Genomic DNA, 18,650 nt, shown 5'->3' with positions numbered 1-18,650 from the left:
CTTAAACTGTGTGTGCTCTACCACTGACATGGAAACAGTATCTTGCCCAAGAATCTGTTTTACTTAAGAACTTTAATCTATATATGAGGAATCTCAATTTCACTCTCATTGACTAGGAGAAAAATTACTTTCTTAGTAAACAAACTCAATATACCCATAGAGGAATTTGTTTTCTTCATACCAGTATTCCAAAGCCAGACACTTGCAATATGGCAAATAATGGATCCAAGAGAAAAGTAACTACTTTCTAGATAATCTATCATTTCAAAAAGAGCAATAATAAAGAATTAGCTACTTATTCACAAGCATGGACATTTTAACTATCTAAATATCATCAGTCTTTGCTATTTAAGTGATGAAACAAACACCTTCAGTAGCAGAATTGCTGCTGTGCAAAAAGGCTTACAAGAGTCCCAACATTTACACAAGGCCTATAAGGCCACCGCCTCAGCAACCAACTCTGCAGTTTGCACAGACATACACCATGCATAATTGAAGTATTTTTCAAGTAATACCTAAATATTGTTTCATCTAAATAGTTTTATTATTTCCATTGCATACAAACTAGAAAATTTCACACTTTTTACATTCAACACCATTATTGTCACAGGCAGCTAAATTGAAGTTGTGCTACACTCAGTTCAATGAAGAGGTCAATGTGCCTCAGTTGCCTGGAGACTGATGGTTGCTACAGCAGCACCAGATAAGCCAAGCTAAATAAGCTTCAGCTTGAAGGCAGAAAACATTTATTGCTAGAGCAAAACCTTGATGCAGCTGTCTCAGCATGCAGCACCGTGCAAAACCTCGCAACCGCCTTTCAGACCACCTCTACCTTGCACAAGTCTACATGAAGACAAGCTTTCTGAAGCTAGAGGAAAACAAGATTTTCATTGGGCTAAATACTAGATTACTTGCAACTATGACTCCTTTGTTCTTCTAGTTGAGTCACATGTTAGAAGGAATTTTCCCTCTGGCTGTAAATTCTTCCTCCTTGCTACTCTCCTCCTCCCCCACCCCAAAAATCCTCAGACTGCATGAAAAGAAAATTAGCTCTTTACCCATTTTGCCCAGAAGTAGATAAAAAGTAAAACAGCTTATAAGTGAGAAACAAGACAATTTTGATGGAAAAACTTTCACTAGTACAGTTCATTCACAATTTCATTTTGCAAGAATGGAGTTTAAGTGGCTGTGACACAAATATGATTTAGTAAGTTTGGAAGGAAATCCGCTGTTTTGCACTGACATCCTACACCACAGTATCCAACCCCTCTGTCTACAACATACTGAAGGATGCATTTAGCACACTTTCCAAATCTAGAAGCACTGGTGATTTCCTGTGGCAGTGAGTTCCGAAGACAAGCAACATACTGTGTTAATAATGATTTCTTCTTGTTTTGGATGTGTTGAGATTTCCTTTTGTATCTTTCTGTTAAGTTATAAGATAAGGAAAACCAAATTATTTCAGCATCCTAACAGACTGTGATCCATGCTGCTATTTTACCTTTGACCTAGTGGGTAGGAGCCTCTTTCAAGAGACTTTATCATCAAGAAGTGTTTTGATAGTAAAATAAAATATGTTAATTGGTTTTCACGTATCCAGCATTTCTATTGATTAGAAACTCTAGTACCATGGTAAGGATTTGATTTCCTTTTTCTGACAGCATGCTGCTTTTAAACCATGCAACATCATTATCTCCAGATGTTTTATTAAGTCTCTTTTTAATTATCACTCATATTAAAAGTAATACAAACAAAAAAAAAGGAAACACCTAAAATACCAAAAAAACCACCAAACCCCCAACAAACAACACCCCCTCCCCAAACCAACAACATACACTGTATGACAATGTATAAACTGAACTTAAGAAATTAATTAACTTACTTGCTTTGGAGAAATTTGGGACTATATTAACATATTGTCATTATTGCTGTCTATGCTTTACCTTAATGACTAATTACTAAGAGGTGAGAGGTTTCCCAACAAGGCACCCACCAAATATACAGCAGAAATCTATACTATCTGCACTCCAGACTTCCTAAGAGCTCTTATGGCATTCAGTATCTCAATGATTTCTATGTTAAGGAACATAGAAAGACTTCAGAACATGTTAAGACTTCAGAAAGTGTCTTGAAAAATATGTAAAAAGAGAGTAAAGTTCTTAAATTCTGGAAATCATCTCTGATTACATGTCTAATATAATTATGCTAAGTTACTTTGCACTGGAGAAAAGAAGAATTATTGCTTAAATGAGTTTGTTGACGTTGTGTCAAAGTCTCTAGTTTTAAGATGTTCTGATCCAAAGGTGACTACAGGAGTATTACACCAACTGTTAATTTACACATGGTTGAGATGTGTATCTTTGGGAGCAGAGCAGGAAACTCAAGCAGCCAACCATCTAATGCAGGTCACATCTGTTGCACCTTAAAGTCCTAGAACTCAGGGCAACTTGGCTTTTTTTTTTTTTTTTCCATGTATTTATTCTACTCACCAAAGAAAATTTGATTAAACACTGATAGCCCTGCAATTTTCTAGAGTATCCACAGGCAGGATGGCCCAGAAGTGTCCCTTAAAACAATGCCAGTCTGCTCAGCTCTAGGACTCTCCAGATGCTTAACACCTGAAACTTTCCTTCTTTCCTTCCTCATGTTTACTTTGTGTTGAATATTAAAAAAAAAAAAAAAATTAAAAAAAAAAAATCCAAACCAGCAGGAAACAGATTATGTATCTCCAAACAAGAATGGGAAACAAAAGTGGACAAAGGAGTGTCTTCCTTGGCCATACTGAATTTAAGAATGCAGCATCCATACAGATGTAAATTGTAAGCAATATCAATCAGGTAGGTGCATTTTACTGTCCCATGAAAATGCCCTGCAGAAACCTCCTGCAGACTTGCAAAAACCCCTCTCAACTTGAATTTTCAGCAAAGGAACATTTACTTAAGATGTATCATTAAGTTCATAATTCCACTCCTGTTGTGGAAGGTATAAATAAGATTGCTCCCAAAACTGTTCCTAACTTCTCTGTTGAAAGGAACAAAAACTAAGAATAGAGTTTCTATTTCCTGTCTTTTCATTTATTTTCCCACAAGTGCCAGAATATAAAATAAAAAGGACAAGAAGGTTCCCTTGATAGCATGCAAAATGATGAGCAGACTTAAACTATGACAAGGGAAAAACCCACTAAAAAAGGAAGCCAAAAATAGTTAGACTAGTAATTTGGAGAAAGAGCAGGGGAATACAGAGATCCAAAATGAGGGACTAGATTAATTCAGAAAATGAGAAAATAACCACAGGACAGATGCATCTGAAACATCACATGCCCCACATTCAGAAAATATCTCAAAATTCCTTAGCTTTTACATTCCTATGTTGTTAACAAATAACTCCAAATCTACTGAAAAAAGTAAGACTTATCCCCTCCTAGAAGCTGGATCAGACAAAGGAGGACAACCACCTCCATTCCTTCATTTATATGAATGCTAAAGAAAACCCTGGGGGCTTTTGTACTGCTCCTAATGGAAGTAAAGCCAAAGGAACTTTGGGAGAGACAATGGAAGTGATAAAAATGTTCTACAGGAACATATTTTTTCCCAAGCCATCTCTTCAGAATTTCTTAACACCCTTTAAAAAAAGAGACATGCAAAAAAATCCTTCAAAAATTGACAAATTTATGATATCCTCAAAATCATAATTACAAATGCCCAACAGAGATCTAAAAAGAACAGCTGAAATCTTACAGGATGCACCTTAGGAGCACATCTTTTGAGGCTATTCCAAGTTTTAGCACTATTCCAAGAGCCCATCTGTTAACATGACCGAATAAGTGAGCAGACAAGATTTGGTCATACTTTTTCTCTTAACTAATAGTTTAAGTAACACATAATTTTTTAACTATTATTTTTTACCTGCTATAGAGGTACAAGCTTACCTTAGCTTATAACCTAGGATGATGGTTTTCTTTTAATCAGAACACTAGACAAGAAACATACTAGCACACTTTTATTTGAAGACTTCTATGGTCAAGAGGTGGGTAAACACTGAGAATACATCCACAAGAGCCCAGTAAGCAGACAGCTGTCTCTGATGAACTTTGCAGAAGTAGGTAAACTAACCCTTGACATATAATCAGTCATTTATGCTAAATGGGAAGGGGATGAGGGGTAGGGGAAGAAATTTAAAACAAAAAGGGTTGCTTCAAGTGAAGAACAACACATGGTAAACTAGGGTCTCCTGACTGAATCTCTCCAAAGTAGTACGAACCTTATGCACTGAAAGAAGACTCACTGAAGCAGTGGAGGACTTTTGTTAATTCAAATACAGGAGCTCACCTTTATGGCTGTCAACCAAAACTCACTCTTTCAATCTCCTTGTATATCTCAAACCCAAGACTCTTTAAATGGTAGTATCTCTGAATAAGATCCTGACAAGTAAATCTATGACCATTTGAAAACAAGTTTGGTAGTGAGGTAAGATACCTAACTCCTTTGCTCCTTTGGGGATGATGAAAAAAAAAAAAAAACCCAAGGCAACTCTCAAGAAGAAAAGGAAAAGGAAGGACAGGAATTTTAAGCGGTTAACCTATGGAGGGCTCTCTAGTTCAGCTAAACAGTAAGAGAAGGTCCATCTTCTAGGGTATACTTCTCTTTTTTTGTGACAACATGAGGGGGGAAAATACTGTGGTATTTTTCTTCCTGACTCATAAAATATGGGTTTTGTCCAACCGCTTTTTCAATCTGCTTTTCTTCTGACAGAGGTTAACAAACAGAAGCGATGGTGCACAACTCTTGCTTATTTAACTTCTCTGTGTCAGTTGATTTTACAGACCTTTGTCATATCCCATCTCAGTGTCTCCTTTTGAGGCCACGAGTCCCTCACTATTTACTCACTCCTTATTAAGTTGTTCTTTGCCATTGTTCACTGCCATGGCTCTTCTTGTACCTCTTTTGGCATGTACCATATCTGTTTTGAATAGAAACTGTCCTTTCCCTTTAACATTGATTTTATTTGCCCTCTTACCACCTTGTCAACACAGGCTGGTGAGGTCTTTCAGCAATTTGTGACAGCTGATCTTCATAATGGCTCACTGCATAACCCAGCATAATCAGCAAACTTGGTGTGTGATCCTCCTCCTCCTTTCCCCAGACCATTTATGAATGCATTGAGCTGTACAAAAGGCCGAGTCTGTCCAAGACTCTTACAGCAAACCTCTCCTCTATGAAAACTGAGCACTGACTTATTTGGTTTTTTTTAAAAACTTTTAATCTGCTATTTAACTATGACACAACCCCTCCCCCAACTCCAAACTGTTCAATTTAAGTGTTGCCAGTGAGTTAGAGCGTGTAATGATCTTGGGAAATGGAAAGAAAGGGAAACTTCCTGAAGTACCAAATTTTTAATTAATTTCTTTAAAGTAGTTTCTATCAATTTGTGCAAAAGACGTACCATTCAATTCTGAGTGAAACCACCTTATTTCTTTAGAAAACCAGTTCAGAAGAATGATGTAAAAATATACTCTGCCACCTATAAGAACAAATTGCTATTTGATATTGAAATGTAATCTCTGTTGGTCTTCACATAGCATTTCTACTATCCATACACTATACACACCTGCTTGTGTACACAAACATACATTAAGCTTGATTTTTTCATGTTTATATCCACTATCTTAGATCACTGTATAAAAATTACAAGTTCTTTCCTTATAAGCACACAAAAAATGTATTTGATACATTCATGGTAAAAGAGATTCCCATCAGAAAATGAAATATGCAAGGAATAAGGAGTATAAAATAATAATGTATATTGTAGTATTCTTTAGTACTTCAACAGTAATCATGGTGACTTCCTGCAACTATAACTTCATACTCTCTTATCTTGATAAATGTAATCTTGTCCAACTTAAATTCATACAAAAAACTATCACAAAGGTATTTTTTCTGGTTCATTACTTCAACTATGCCACCCTTCTGCACTTCTCCTATGCCTCCCTTATTCCTTCACCATCAAACATGAACTATTGATCTTCATTTGCATGACTTCTCAAATACAAAATTATAACATATATGTCAACGTTCATTTGTTACCAAGATGTCAGCCTTGGCCATCTCTTTGCCAGGGCTAGCCTAGTTGTACATTTGTAAAATCTCCCAAACAAACCACTCTTTAACTGATACCATCATTTTTGCATAAAAAATGAAAAATTTACATATTTTACTTTTTAAAATCTTTTCTTATGTTCTGATTAAACATCTTGTTAGAACATCTAACATCTGGTTAGAACACTGATGAACTGCAACCAGCATTTATGCTACTAGTCATAATATAGTTGTTATTTATAAGCACTTCCTCAGACTACATTTAAAAGAATCTATGTGCTCTACAAATTAAGACTATGCGATACTATGGGGAACTTCCAGCCACTGCAACATTTCACAATAAATATAATGTTTGTTAACCTATTTTCCAAAGAAATTACGGTTTCTTTTAACATTGAAATTAAGCAGGTCAGTAACATGGTTTTCTATCTTAAACTCTTGTGATAGTTTACCTGAGTTGCAGCAACAACAGTAGTTATAGAAGGCGCAGTTGAAGGTGATAGAGCTCCCACTTGCTGCAAGTGGCCTGAAGCCTGCTGAGGTAAATGAGAACTGGAAACGGGAGTGCTAGATCCTGAGCCAGATACTGCATTTGGAAATGATACTGCTACATCATTGCTGCTAAAAATACCTGAAAAAAATTACAAAAACAATTACATGCATCTCTCTCTCTCCCCCACCCTCTGTTTACTAGTAACCATGTAAATATGCAGTAGAAAATTAATCAAGACAAACAAGATCGCTTAATACGTAATGCAGAAAGCTCCTGTGTAGAAATTCTAACCATGCTGATTAACAAAAGTGCTCTCATCATTTAACATTCTACAGTTCAGGGAACACAGATTGATTCACTTTTAAGTTTTTATAAAACATGTGTGATAAATACTTATGTGCATTACAAACTGCTGAAATATTAACAGTGGCAGAATTTTTGGCTAAAATGCCTGCCTTCAACTGAATCTGCTATCAGAGTTTGTTCTTTCAATGCATTACTGTTAACTAAAGAATGAAGTATTGGGCTATATAACTGAACACACACCATACAAATGGAAAAATACTTTTTAACTTTAAAGTAAGTATTACTAAACAACATACATTTGTTCAAAACTGTAGTTTTGGCAACTAAGGATTGCTTGTGCTTTTTCAGAAAAATATTGACAGCAAGTCTGAGGACAAGGTACTCAGATTTGCCAATAGAACTGGTGGTACTTCATTTACTCACGAACTATAATTCCATCCATGATCTATATGAATGCTTGACTAACATTTCTGCTAAAACAGCCAACAAATAAACGACTAAACACGTTAACATTAGTCAAGAGTTGTAAGTTAGCAATTTAAATAGGAAGAGTTCACACCCCTCTGTGAAGCCATTACTTCTGTTCAACTACATGCAGGGTAAAGTTTATTAGAGAGGTTGGGAAAAAAAACCCTACTGACCAGAAGCCCAGGACAAGAAGTAGTACCTGTCTATGAAACCGTTAGGCTCCACGTGCATTAGATAAGTGAGCTGTCAGCTGGCCAAGGAATATCAAGCATGGTAGCACTGAACTGCAGTTAGAGGAAGAGTGCCACAGGGAGTAAACAGAAGTAGAATGAACATGGTTAGATCAAAAAAAGCAACAGAACTGAAATGCCAGTTAGAAGGCAAAGGGTGGAGCTAGTTTGTCACTCATACAAATAATGATCTGAAGAAGGCAGTGACAATAAGATGTTAATGTTAAAACAATGTTAAATGTTAATGCAATGTTAAAACACCACTCGCCACCCAGATATCCCTCTGAGCACAGGCAGTAAAGGGAGACTAACATCATCCAAACCCACATATAATAATATGCAAACACTGAGGCATCTTAAATTCCCTGACTCTATTAACTGTCAAGAAAAATGGAAGAGAAAATCAGCTAAACCCACTAGAGAAAGAAGATATGAAAAAGCAGCTGAAGACACATCGCGACAACACTTCTTTCCTGCCTAACCAAGGCTAGTGACTTATCTTCTCCCCAGTCTCTTCATCATAGAGAAATTCAATACTGCTCTGCTTTCCTACTGACCTTCGTATCTTTTTCCATTTACCACCTCCCCATCTCCTTGGCTTTTTTTGGTCACCATCCCCAAAACCTAGTTACAGCCTTATTAGCAGTTAAGATCCTTAAAGTGTTCCCTTTGCTACAATCCTTTTCCAGATCTAGCTGGATCATCTTAACTAGAAGCACATTTCATGGATCCTGCTCTAATTCGTCCCTACACACCACCAAAATGACCATGATCAGCCTTGCTACTGAGTCTACTCTTAAATGTGACATAACTACAATCACAAAAACTGAAATATAGGTCCTCAAAAGATTTTTCAATTTGCTTTTAATCAGTACTTTCAAATTAATAAAAAAGATGAGATTTGACCCTTTGTTTTTTGAATGCAGTAAAACAATTAAATATACAAACCTTCTTGAAAATATGAGATTCTCATGACTTATCAGGCTTCAGGAACCATAAAATTTAAGAATAAAAGTAATGAAATATCACATCACCTTTGAGTAAACCATAAGAGCTCATCACCACGAACACTATCACTCTCATAAAACATCAACAGCAATGAGAGGAGAAAACAAAATTTTTGGTGAGAGACAAGTACTAAAAATGAAGGCTATTTTGCCAGAAAGGGAAAACTACTCCAAAATTTTAAAGCTATTATAGATTTTTTAATTCTTAATTTTTTAAAATCTTACATATTTAATAACTGCAGAACTTCTGCTGCTTCTATTATAATGATAAGGTTTATTCTTCCTCTTAAAAATAAAATTCAGAAATACAAGCAGAAAGTTATAAAATCACAGGCAAAAGAATATTTCGAAAGAAAGAAAAGCAGCAAACTAGTTTGCCAGTGGAATGAGGTAAGCTAATATTTGTTGCTAGTTGTTGTAGTAATATTAAGAACTCTATTTGTTGCTGTTGCAAAATACAGGACGAGTATGACCTATCAGCACAGTCTTTTTGAACTAAGTATTTCCATTTAGCAATCCCTTAATTAAAACATAAAGTACATGCACCTTCTGAAACTAGTCATGCAACCAAGATACTACTCCATGCAGCATTTAAGTAAGACCTGTATGCTGAACATTCAAATAAATTATTGATTTTCACACTGTTTCAAAAATACCTGTATAAAAACTATGTGTACATCATATTAGAAAGCCAAGACAATATACACTTGAAATGTCTCTAAAATACTAAGTTGGCCTTTGGGGTTTGGGGAGAGATAAATCACTTTCTGGACCAGGAAGGAATGATAACAAAAACCTGAGCAAATCTCTGTAAACTACATTCATGTTTAAAACAAACAAACCAACTTGAAGTCTTTCCCATATTACTGAAAAGCCAAAGAGCTGTAATTTGTGATGAACAGCACTGTGAAATTTGCCAGCAGCATAAATGGCATGGTCAAATACAATCTTCAGCATTAACCAGAACAAGGTTCTTCCGTTCCATGTGGAAATGGAGATGTAACAGTGCTGAGGTAAAGTCTGACTCTATCACACCACTAACACAGCTGCAGGACATGGACTGCAGGTTCTAACAGATAAAATGCACATACAGCCTACACTGGTGGCTTGAAAGGCTTAACAAAAACGCAACCGCAAGAAAGTATCTCTGCTTGCTTAGCACAGAAAGGTAGTAATATAGAGGAGGGAACACATTAAATAATGCAGACTGGAAAAAAATGCATTCTTTATGCACCATCAATAACAAATTCAGTAAGAGAGGATATAAAAGCACTTTAAGAATAGTGAAAAATAAAACAGCCTCAAATCAAAACTAGCAATATACAGCAGGTAGTACACAGAACAATTTTTGTAGTTTTATTCAAAATCTCAAAAGTAAGTAGCTCCATGAGCAGAGGAGTTAACAAAACTGATTAAACACAGTGCTGCATCTCACAGATGACATCAATACACAAAGTTTTCCCACCACGATTTCTGTATGTGTATCTATGAAATCCACACTTATTTTCTAGTACTACAGTCCTCTCCATTACCCAGCTCTTTTACACTCCCTTCTTATGCTGGTGACTGCCTAGTTCAGAAGAGAGAAAGAACAGGCAGCAGTTGGCTACTTTTGTCTCATAGACCATCCATTCCTATTACAGGAACATACATGTTTTAGACTTTTTTTTCTGTAATCTGGACAACAGCCTTAGAGCTTACTGTGGGCCTAAATCAAGAGAGACAACATCTAGACTGCTTCCTTAGGAAGCTTATAAAATGGTCTCCCTAAAGCTGTATTTTTCTTTTGTAGGTCAGAAAAATTTCTGACTATTACAACAATTCTGAAAAGAGGAAGTTATCTGAGTTATCTTTCATAGGCGGCTCATCTTTAGCATTTTGTCAAAACTTCAGGAATAATATGGCCAAAGAGGCGATTTTTCAAATGTAAACTTGCAGGCCCACGGAAGTTGCGAAGAATGACAAAACCTTCATACTTGGGGGAAGACAGATGGGCATGGGGTTGGGACAACAGCTTCAAGGGAACTCATAGTTGAAACTGCAGGAATAAAAGGAAATTCTGAGTTTTAAGAACAATAACTTCTATAATTACACAAATTGAAGCTATAGACGTATTTTCAATACTCTCACTTTGAGTGGTGATCTCAAAAAGTCTCCTCTAAACCCATGGCAACTTCCTATACTGTGCAAAATGAAAAAGTATCTTTGCATGAAGCAGTCCATTCATTAGTAACTAAGCAGGTACAAAAAACTGATTAAGTTCCATTACACAAGAAAAATACGTTCTGTTCCAGTACAATGTTAACTGTGGAAGAAGTACCCCACTATGTTATTTTGTAATATGATCATAAACTGAAGTGAATTAAATGCAAAACAGAAGCAAATAAAAATAAGGGTGTTTTTTTAAGTTGTCAAAAGAAAGTTGCACTTCAACTGTCAAGGTAGCAACAATACTCACTTAAATTTATGAGCTAATAAGCTTGGAGGCTAGGGCAAATCTGTTTCCTTCATTAAAAAATCTGAAATCTAAGAACCACATAATTACACTATTTTCCTGCTGGTGATGAGGAAAGTGGTAGAGTTCACTTTCAGATCAGTTTCTACAAGACTCTGCAGTAACAGTTCTAGAGGTGCACAGAAATGAAAGTTACTGATCTGCAGCTGGGTAACAAGCTACACTTCCCTCCCTTTCAGTGACTGGGCATCCTTTTTTGATGGAGGCACAGCAGCCTCACAGGTAACAGTCAATGGCTTCCTTTCACAAAAGGCATTCTGAGTACTCACCAGAACTGAGGCAGAAGTTTAAAAATCCCACAGACTCAAAATACCCAAAGAATGCACACTTCTGGGAGTGGAGGGGAGGAGGAAGATACAAAGTACAAGTGTACATGTTTTCAAAAACTAGTTTTCTAACTGTTTTGAAACAGTTATTCCAGTTTCATACCTATTGATAGAAGGCAGATTGCCACAAATATTCCCTTTGAGAATACTTTGTAAGAGTGGATTTATAGTCAAAGACCAAAATACTCAATGAGAACCTTGACACAACTGAGGAACACAATCCAGCACGGCAGTATGACATATATATGGTGATCCATGATCAAATAACTTACACATACAGCAAAGACCTTAAGTTTGCTATCAAACTCCATTACAATTAACCCCAAATTCTTGGCAGCTTATCCAGCAAAAGATGTTCAGGAAATCTCTTCTGTCTACTCCTGTCCCTATGGTCAAACCCCTGACTGTACAACTATCTATAATCAATCAGAAATGTGTTCAACAACAGGGTGGGGGTGAATGATCAGAACCAATCCATGTGCTACTGAAATGGTCTACTGTGTTCAGCTAGTCCCATCTGCTAGAGTGAACAATAGTATTTTACACTTGATTCCATGTCCATTGACTGCCACTCTTGTCAGCAAATCTGAATTAATCCAAGCTGATACAGGTCTTACACTGCAGCCCTCCACTGCAGAAGGGCTCAAACATGCATTTTTCATAGCCCAGCCAAGAAAAATGTTCTCTCTGAGAGAAGTGGTCTGAATATGACACGAGGAGACAGATGAACGACATGCTAGACTAGGAAGACAGGGAGAACTGTACTCTCTTACTAGCTCACTATATCAATCCCTAACAGTGAACAGCCACACAAGGAAAAGTACAAAAATAGGCCAAGCATGTAGTAATACTTTCCTCAAATGTTCTCTAGAAATCTATAATATATGAATTTTGAGTGTCAGGAACTGTCTTTGTAATTATTAGCCTTAAATATGCTTCCACCGTTGCCCCAGTGAGTATCTTCCAGTCCTTTCTGAACAGCTGAAGCTTTTCATAATGTATCTCATGGCAATGTTACACCTTAGTTAAACTGTGCAGTCCTTTTTTGGGGTGGAAGATGGCTGACACAGGGACAAAACTCCTTTATCTTGTTTCCTCCAGATGTTCTGACTTCTCATAAAAACCTGTGAGATGCTTTATAACTGCCAGTTTACATTTCACAATTAATTCAGCTTTATGATATAGGACATGCTAAGAATTTCATGCTTGTTCTACCATGAGTCAAAAAGTTTTCAAGTAGTCTTCTAGAATAGAATACTCAGATAAAGAGCTCTGTGATCATATCTGAGACGCATGTTCATGACCACAAAAAAGACCTGTACTTCAAATGTGCCACAGCACAGAAAGATCTTTGTAAAACAAAGATCTTTGTAAAACAGATAAGTAAGAACAATTGATAAAGACCTTAACTTTTTAACATTTAAAAGTTTAAAATGTTCAATTTTGTAGCAATGAGCCAACATATACAAGCGTAAGTTACTTAAATACAGCAAACTAAAACCAAAGCAATTTTAGGCTCACTTAATGAGTATTCATGAATAGGAGCATGACTTGTGACCCACATTTCTTAATGATTTCAGAAAAATTTACTGTGTTTGCTTAAGATCTCTGAAAACATAGCGTAGCTTCAAACAATTCTGAAGCAATTTACCTCAGTGCTGGTTGGTGAGTCACTGGAAGCACTAGAACATAATCAAGTCTTTTATGGGAGTTTCTCCCTTCTGGATTCCAGTGATCTGAGGCTGGTGTATTCGAAGGGAGAGGGCAGGGGGGAAGATGGGACACCTTTTGCTCAAATTTCTGAAGACCTACAAATAGCTATCACTAGCAACAATTACAGTTTTCAAGTGGTATTCTAGAACCTCATGGTCAGATAGTTACACTTTAGACTGCAATGTCTGACAACCAAACAGTAATTACTGAGAATTCCAAAATATGCATAACAGAACTACTTCAGGCTTTTAAATTCACCCTTCTCTTGGTCTTAGTTTTTAGCAATTTAGATGGTTTAGCTGAGCACTACTGTCTCCATGCTTCAATACAGCAGATGCCTTTCTATCAACACTGAAAAACTCTGCCCAACTTGGGCTACATTCAAAAATTTCAATTCACACTCATTACAGATTCTGTTTAGTTTAGGTTACCTTGTTAAAAAAAGTATACCATAAATACTGAATTTTGCCTACACTGATGGAAAGGGCAAGGCTACAGAACTGGTTTCTTTGGAAACATGTTGTCTTCAAATAACAATCAAGCACTGAGGCTGCCACAATGGATGTCTGTTCTGTATTATGATTATCATCACTGCAACTCAAAAATCAGCGTAAGACAAAACAATCAATATCCAAAGACCTAAAAACAGCATCAGGCATATGAAATTAAGACAGAAGACAGAACAAGCAAGAACTGAAGTTACCACAGAAAGGCAACACACAAACATTACTATTTACAACTATTTCTAACATAAATAATCATGTCACTGTTTCTCCTAGTCTTTTTTTAACATCTGCACTAAAACTGCCAAGAGATAAGTATACTTTATATGCGTATTTATGCATCTGTAGATATGTGTAGACTTCTTGCTGCTTTTCAGTGGTAGACTCATAGAGGAAGAGATGAGACTGCAAGGTCAAGTCAAAGAAGTTTGACTGTAAGGTCTAGAGTATTGTTTGGAAGGACAAAGCATGTTGCTATCACACAGTGAATAGCAGTGACAACTTTACATCGCTCAACTGCAAATTTTGTGGGTTTTAGAAAAAGGTTTTGAAAAAAGCACAGATATAAGAAGTTGATTGTACAAGTGGAAAACATAGCACTGAGTATATCATGTCTCTTACTGGCAAAACTGCAATGTGCCATTGTCTGCCCTGAAGTGTCTTGACTCCTTTTTATTAAGGCAGGCATCTTAATGAAACAGCTTTCATTACTCCATTTTCTAGTCCTCTTCTTTAGGATTACATTCTTTGAAACCAGTTCAACATTTTAGCTACTATCTCTCCTCCTTTAGAGTTTGTCAGCACCAAATTTCAACTGACAGGATTTGGCCATCTTTATAGCAAAACTATTAATAAAACCTCTCTGCTCTAAACTTGCATTTGTTTCCACTCTTAACTAAAACTCACAGGTTTTCTTTTTGGTACTTTATTCCTGATGTGCAGCCAGCTTAAACTCATGCAATGACTCCATCAAAACTCTTACTGACAGTGATATTTACAATCCTCAGCATTACCTGACACATAATCTGAATACGCTGTTGGTGTAAATGATCTTCCTTTATTTAAATATTTATCTCAAGTTTTGATACTTTCTTTTCATCCTATATAAACACACATGACAAGAACTCTTCTTGCTGTTCATATTCTCAGAATTTCTACCTACCCTGACATATTTCACTCATATACATGCTTCTCACAAAACAAGAGCCCTACAATACCACAGTGGTGGAAGGGAGGGAAGGAAAGGCAATACTGTGGAAAAAAGTAACCACCCTAACCTCAGAGGGTATCATGAAACATCACCGCCACCACCCACCACCCCAAAATAAGATAATTAGATGAAAAATCCTGCCCAAACACCATTCTAAAACAAACATGTAGCCATCATTATGCTGTTCCACAACAGTAAGTTGTATAAAGCATTACTACTGTTTGGCAACAGATGCCCTTCCAACTATCTGTGCCACTAGTTTAAAGAACAGAAAGTGCAATGTGGAAAGAAGTCACAAATGGCATTCCATCAATTTCTATTCTGCACCATCTTGTGAATCTCTACCTCTTCAAAATTAAACAGCAAAAAGGCTCTGCTTATAAAACAGCAGAAACTCACCAAGTCCAAATTCAGCACACTTTGTCAGATACCCTTCAGATGTTTTATTTTTGTTCAGAAAAATGGTGAGCTTGCTTTCCTTCATCTCAAAGCTGGTTCAGAGCATTGTATACCTGGGAGAGTGAGAGGGGAAACCCTATATCAAAAGGAAAAAAAGCTAAGCCTATTTTACTAAAGCAAAGCAAATCTAGAGAAATTTCAGTATTTCTCATGACATGTAGACTGTGAAACATAAAGTTAATGTAAAATTAACATTTTTATTATTTAAGAGACCCACCACTCTAGACATCTGCCTAACTGTTTAATTCATGGCTCTGACAGTGTGAAAAGCAAAAGTTCTATAAAACCGTAATGACTGCCACCTTAAAATGCAAAAAATCTTGACCATGAAAAGTTTCAAACATTTTAATTATTTTGCATATGCTGAATTTCGAGTCAATACAATTAGCAATGCATATAGCACTGGTCTTCTAACATACGTGCACAGCAGTAAGAAAACTATCTGTGGCTGGGACAAATGGATTATAATTTCCAATTTTTATTAACAGATCACCTGATATGAATTAAATATCACACTGAGAAATAAACTTGACAATCTTCAAAATTAGCCTCATGAGAGAGGCTTTAAATCTTCCAGTAACTTGTGAATGCAGTAACATTTTAAATCTTCCAGTGACTTGTGAATGCACCTATGATTGGTTCCTACAAACTAACAATAGCTTTGAAAAAGTAAACCAAGTTCTAATTTAATAAGATATTTCATTTCCACTGACTATGACTGAATACAGAAACAGGGGTACAAAGCCAATGCTGAATACTAAAAGGAAACAGCCATTGAAGATTCAATATTGCTCCCTCTGAAACTGATAGTTCTGTTATCAGTGACACAAATGAGCAGCATCAGGCTGTCAGAACAAAGAATGGACAAAACAAGGCTACCTTCACATGCATTACTTGTAGTAATTTAAGTAGTCAGGAAGGGAAGTGGGAGAATGCCTGAGGTAGACATCACTATAACACACCTATGAATGGAACACAGAAGATGGACTAGAAAACACTATTCACAAAATTAAAGAAAAGAATCTCAGAACTGGAATAAAACTGTTATCATTTTACTTCACACATACAAAAAGATCATAAAAAGAGAACTGAGGAACTATTGACCTATCAGGCTCCTGCAGACAATCTACAAAGTTTTCACTCAAGTACTGAACAATTGACACACTGCAGACCTGTATTTCACCCAATCCATAGAATATGAAGACCTTCAATCAGGCTTTTCCACAAAAGGCTACCCTTTGTGATAAATGAACCTCTGAAAAAGATTCTAATATAACTTACCATTATGTATGGCATTCATCAACTTCGCGAAAGCTTTTGAGTTAGGAGAAAAAGGGCTTCATGTTAAGATCATGTTTAACAGACACACAAAAGAATGTATGTATAGACAGGAATTTCAGTGAACAATAATATACCTGAATACATCTTTCTTGTATTAGAGCTCTGATCATTTACAGTAGCACAAATTGTAAAATGGATTTATTTCTCTCCACTATAATGTTTTACTTACATTTCTTTTATCAGTGTTGGTTAGATATTAAATGTCAATTATAAGAACATTCCAGCACATCCCAATTAGCTGAATTCTAAAGCTAGTATTACAAATAAAAATTCAAATTCTTTCCAGTGGCAATCAGTCCCCCCAAGAAAAGACTGATTTTAATTTCATTGTCTGCAACAAATTTAGAAACTCAAACGGAAGTTGCCTTGCTAATTTTAATCACAAGGCATCTGTTTTGCTTCACTGATAGACTGAGATTAACTCAAGTAATCAAGTCTAACAGAAAACGGTTGTGTCTCCTGGACTTCAGAGAGCTCAGTTCAAGAACAACTCAGATACACAGAGAGCGCACAACTAGTGGTACACCAAAGGAGATGCTCACATGAATTTCCTTTCCTTCATGATTGGGGTGTTTAGAGAGTATCAATCTCTGATCCTGAAGTGCCAGAACACACTCACATTCTCTGCTGTGCAGCTGAAATCTCCAACGCAGCCACCACAGCACTGTAATGCCCAGTTGCAGAGTGGTGGCAGTCATGCAGATGCCAGCCCCTTTTCCACTTAACCCACCAGCTTATTCCTGCTTCGGATAATGACCTCATGACTACAGAATTATTTTAGTTTCAGTTTGCTCATTCACTCTGTCACACTGCTAAAGAACAAGGCCCTCAGTTTACACATCTGGTTTGACAAGGTAATCACGTGAATGATTTTATAGGCCAGATGGGGGCCAACACCTCTGTCATATTACCACGGGGGAATTCTCAACCTGCATCAGCCTCTGAGATCTGACTGCAGTAACTATTTGAGTTCCAACAAGGCAACTACTTCTAATGCTTTATTTTTCTCTTCTTTACTCTTGCCACAACTGGAAGCTACTAAACAATCTTGTCATAAGCCATTTTTTAACTCTTCTGAAGGCTCTTCTGAACATCATAATTTCAAAAAAATGAATGAACAAAGGCATCTTAAACTTCCACCATTCATACCCAAAGACTACAAAACTAAGTAGCAATTAAAAAAAATTAAAAGCTTTGACTTTTACCTACTAACTAAAACTGAATAACTAGTCAAAGGTATGTCAATGGAAATGCTTCTAAAATTTGGAATATTTTAATTAAAGCATTACAAAGTGTGTTCTCTGAAAAATCTAAACATGTTCGGGGGTAAATTTTGTGGTACAATAAAAACATACAATGTACAAAATTTTGTATGATTTTGACAGAAATGCATTCATCTGAAATAAATGAAACTGGTAATTTTAATTAACTTTCTTAACAGTTTTCAGAGAACTAACAAAATACAAAAATACACTCATAATTTACAAGGAAAGAAAAATTACTAAAATGCACAAAGCTGATATGACTGGAATCACATTATACTGTACAGACAAATTCTTTCTCGGGTGCAGAGGACACAATGCAACTGCAGTCTGCCCTCTTAAGTGCAGAATCATTTCACCTACACCTACTCTCCACAGCCTTTATTTGATTATAATTGTATCCATTCTCTCCAGTTATGCTCAATTTTTTGTGCACCAGAAATAGCAGCCATTTTGATCCATCATTGCTTTCAACACTAAAGAAAGTCCCTTTCAAATTTAAGGAATCATTGGGTAGGCTTGGAAGGAAGCTTGGGGTGGTGGTGGGCTTTTTCCTTTCTTCTTATTTTTTTATTTTATTCCAAGAAGCTCAGCCCTAGACTGCTGAAGCTATACCTTTTGCTTTTGTTTTTTTAAAACTGTACCAAACAGGAGCTGCCACTAATTCAAGCAATCACATACAATGCATTCCCAAACATCACTAAAGAGGTATGACAAAGTTT

The 18,650-nt window shown here is 36.3% G+C and overlaps 1 protein-coding gene across 5 annotated transcripts in view; it reads right to left on the bottom strand.

Annotated features, from left to right (window-relative positions):
- MLLT10 (MLLT10 histone lysine methyltransferase DOT1L cofactor) overlaps positions 1–18,650 on the bottom strand; it is a 123,146-nt gene that overhangs the window by 25,484 nt on the left and 79,012 nt on the right. For all 5 annotated transcript variants that reach the window (XM_077788481.1, XM_031503815.2, XM_021530377.3 and 2 more), the window contains one exon: positions 6,548–6,726. In XM_077788481.1, coding sequence (XP_077644607.1) covers positions 6,548–6,726 — 179 coding nt within the window. The remainder of the gene's footprint in view (positions 1–6,547; positions 6,727–18,650) is intronic.

This window comes from Lonchura striata, chromosome 1, assembly GCF_046129695.1.
Source record: "Lonchura striata isolate bLonStr1 chromosome 1, bLonStr1.mat, whole genome shotgun sequence".
NCBI classification, from domain to species: Eukaryota; Metazoa; Chordata; class Aves; order Passeriformes; family Estrildidae; genus Lonchura; species Lonchura striata.
The sequence above is the reverse complement of the archived record's forward strand: the minus strand, read 5'-3'. Positions and strand labels throughout refer to the sequence as shown.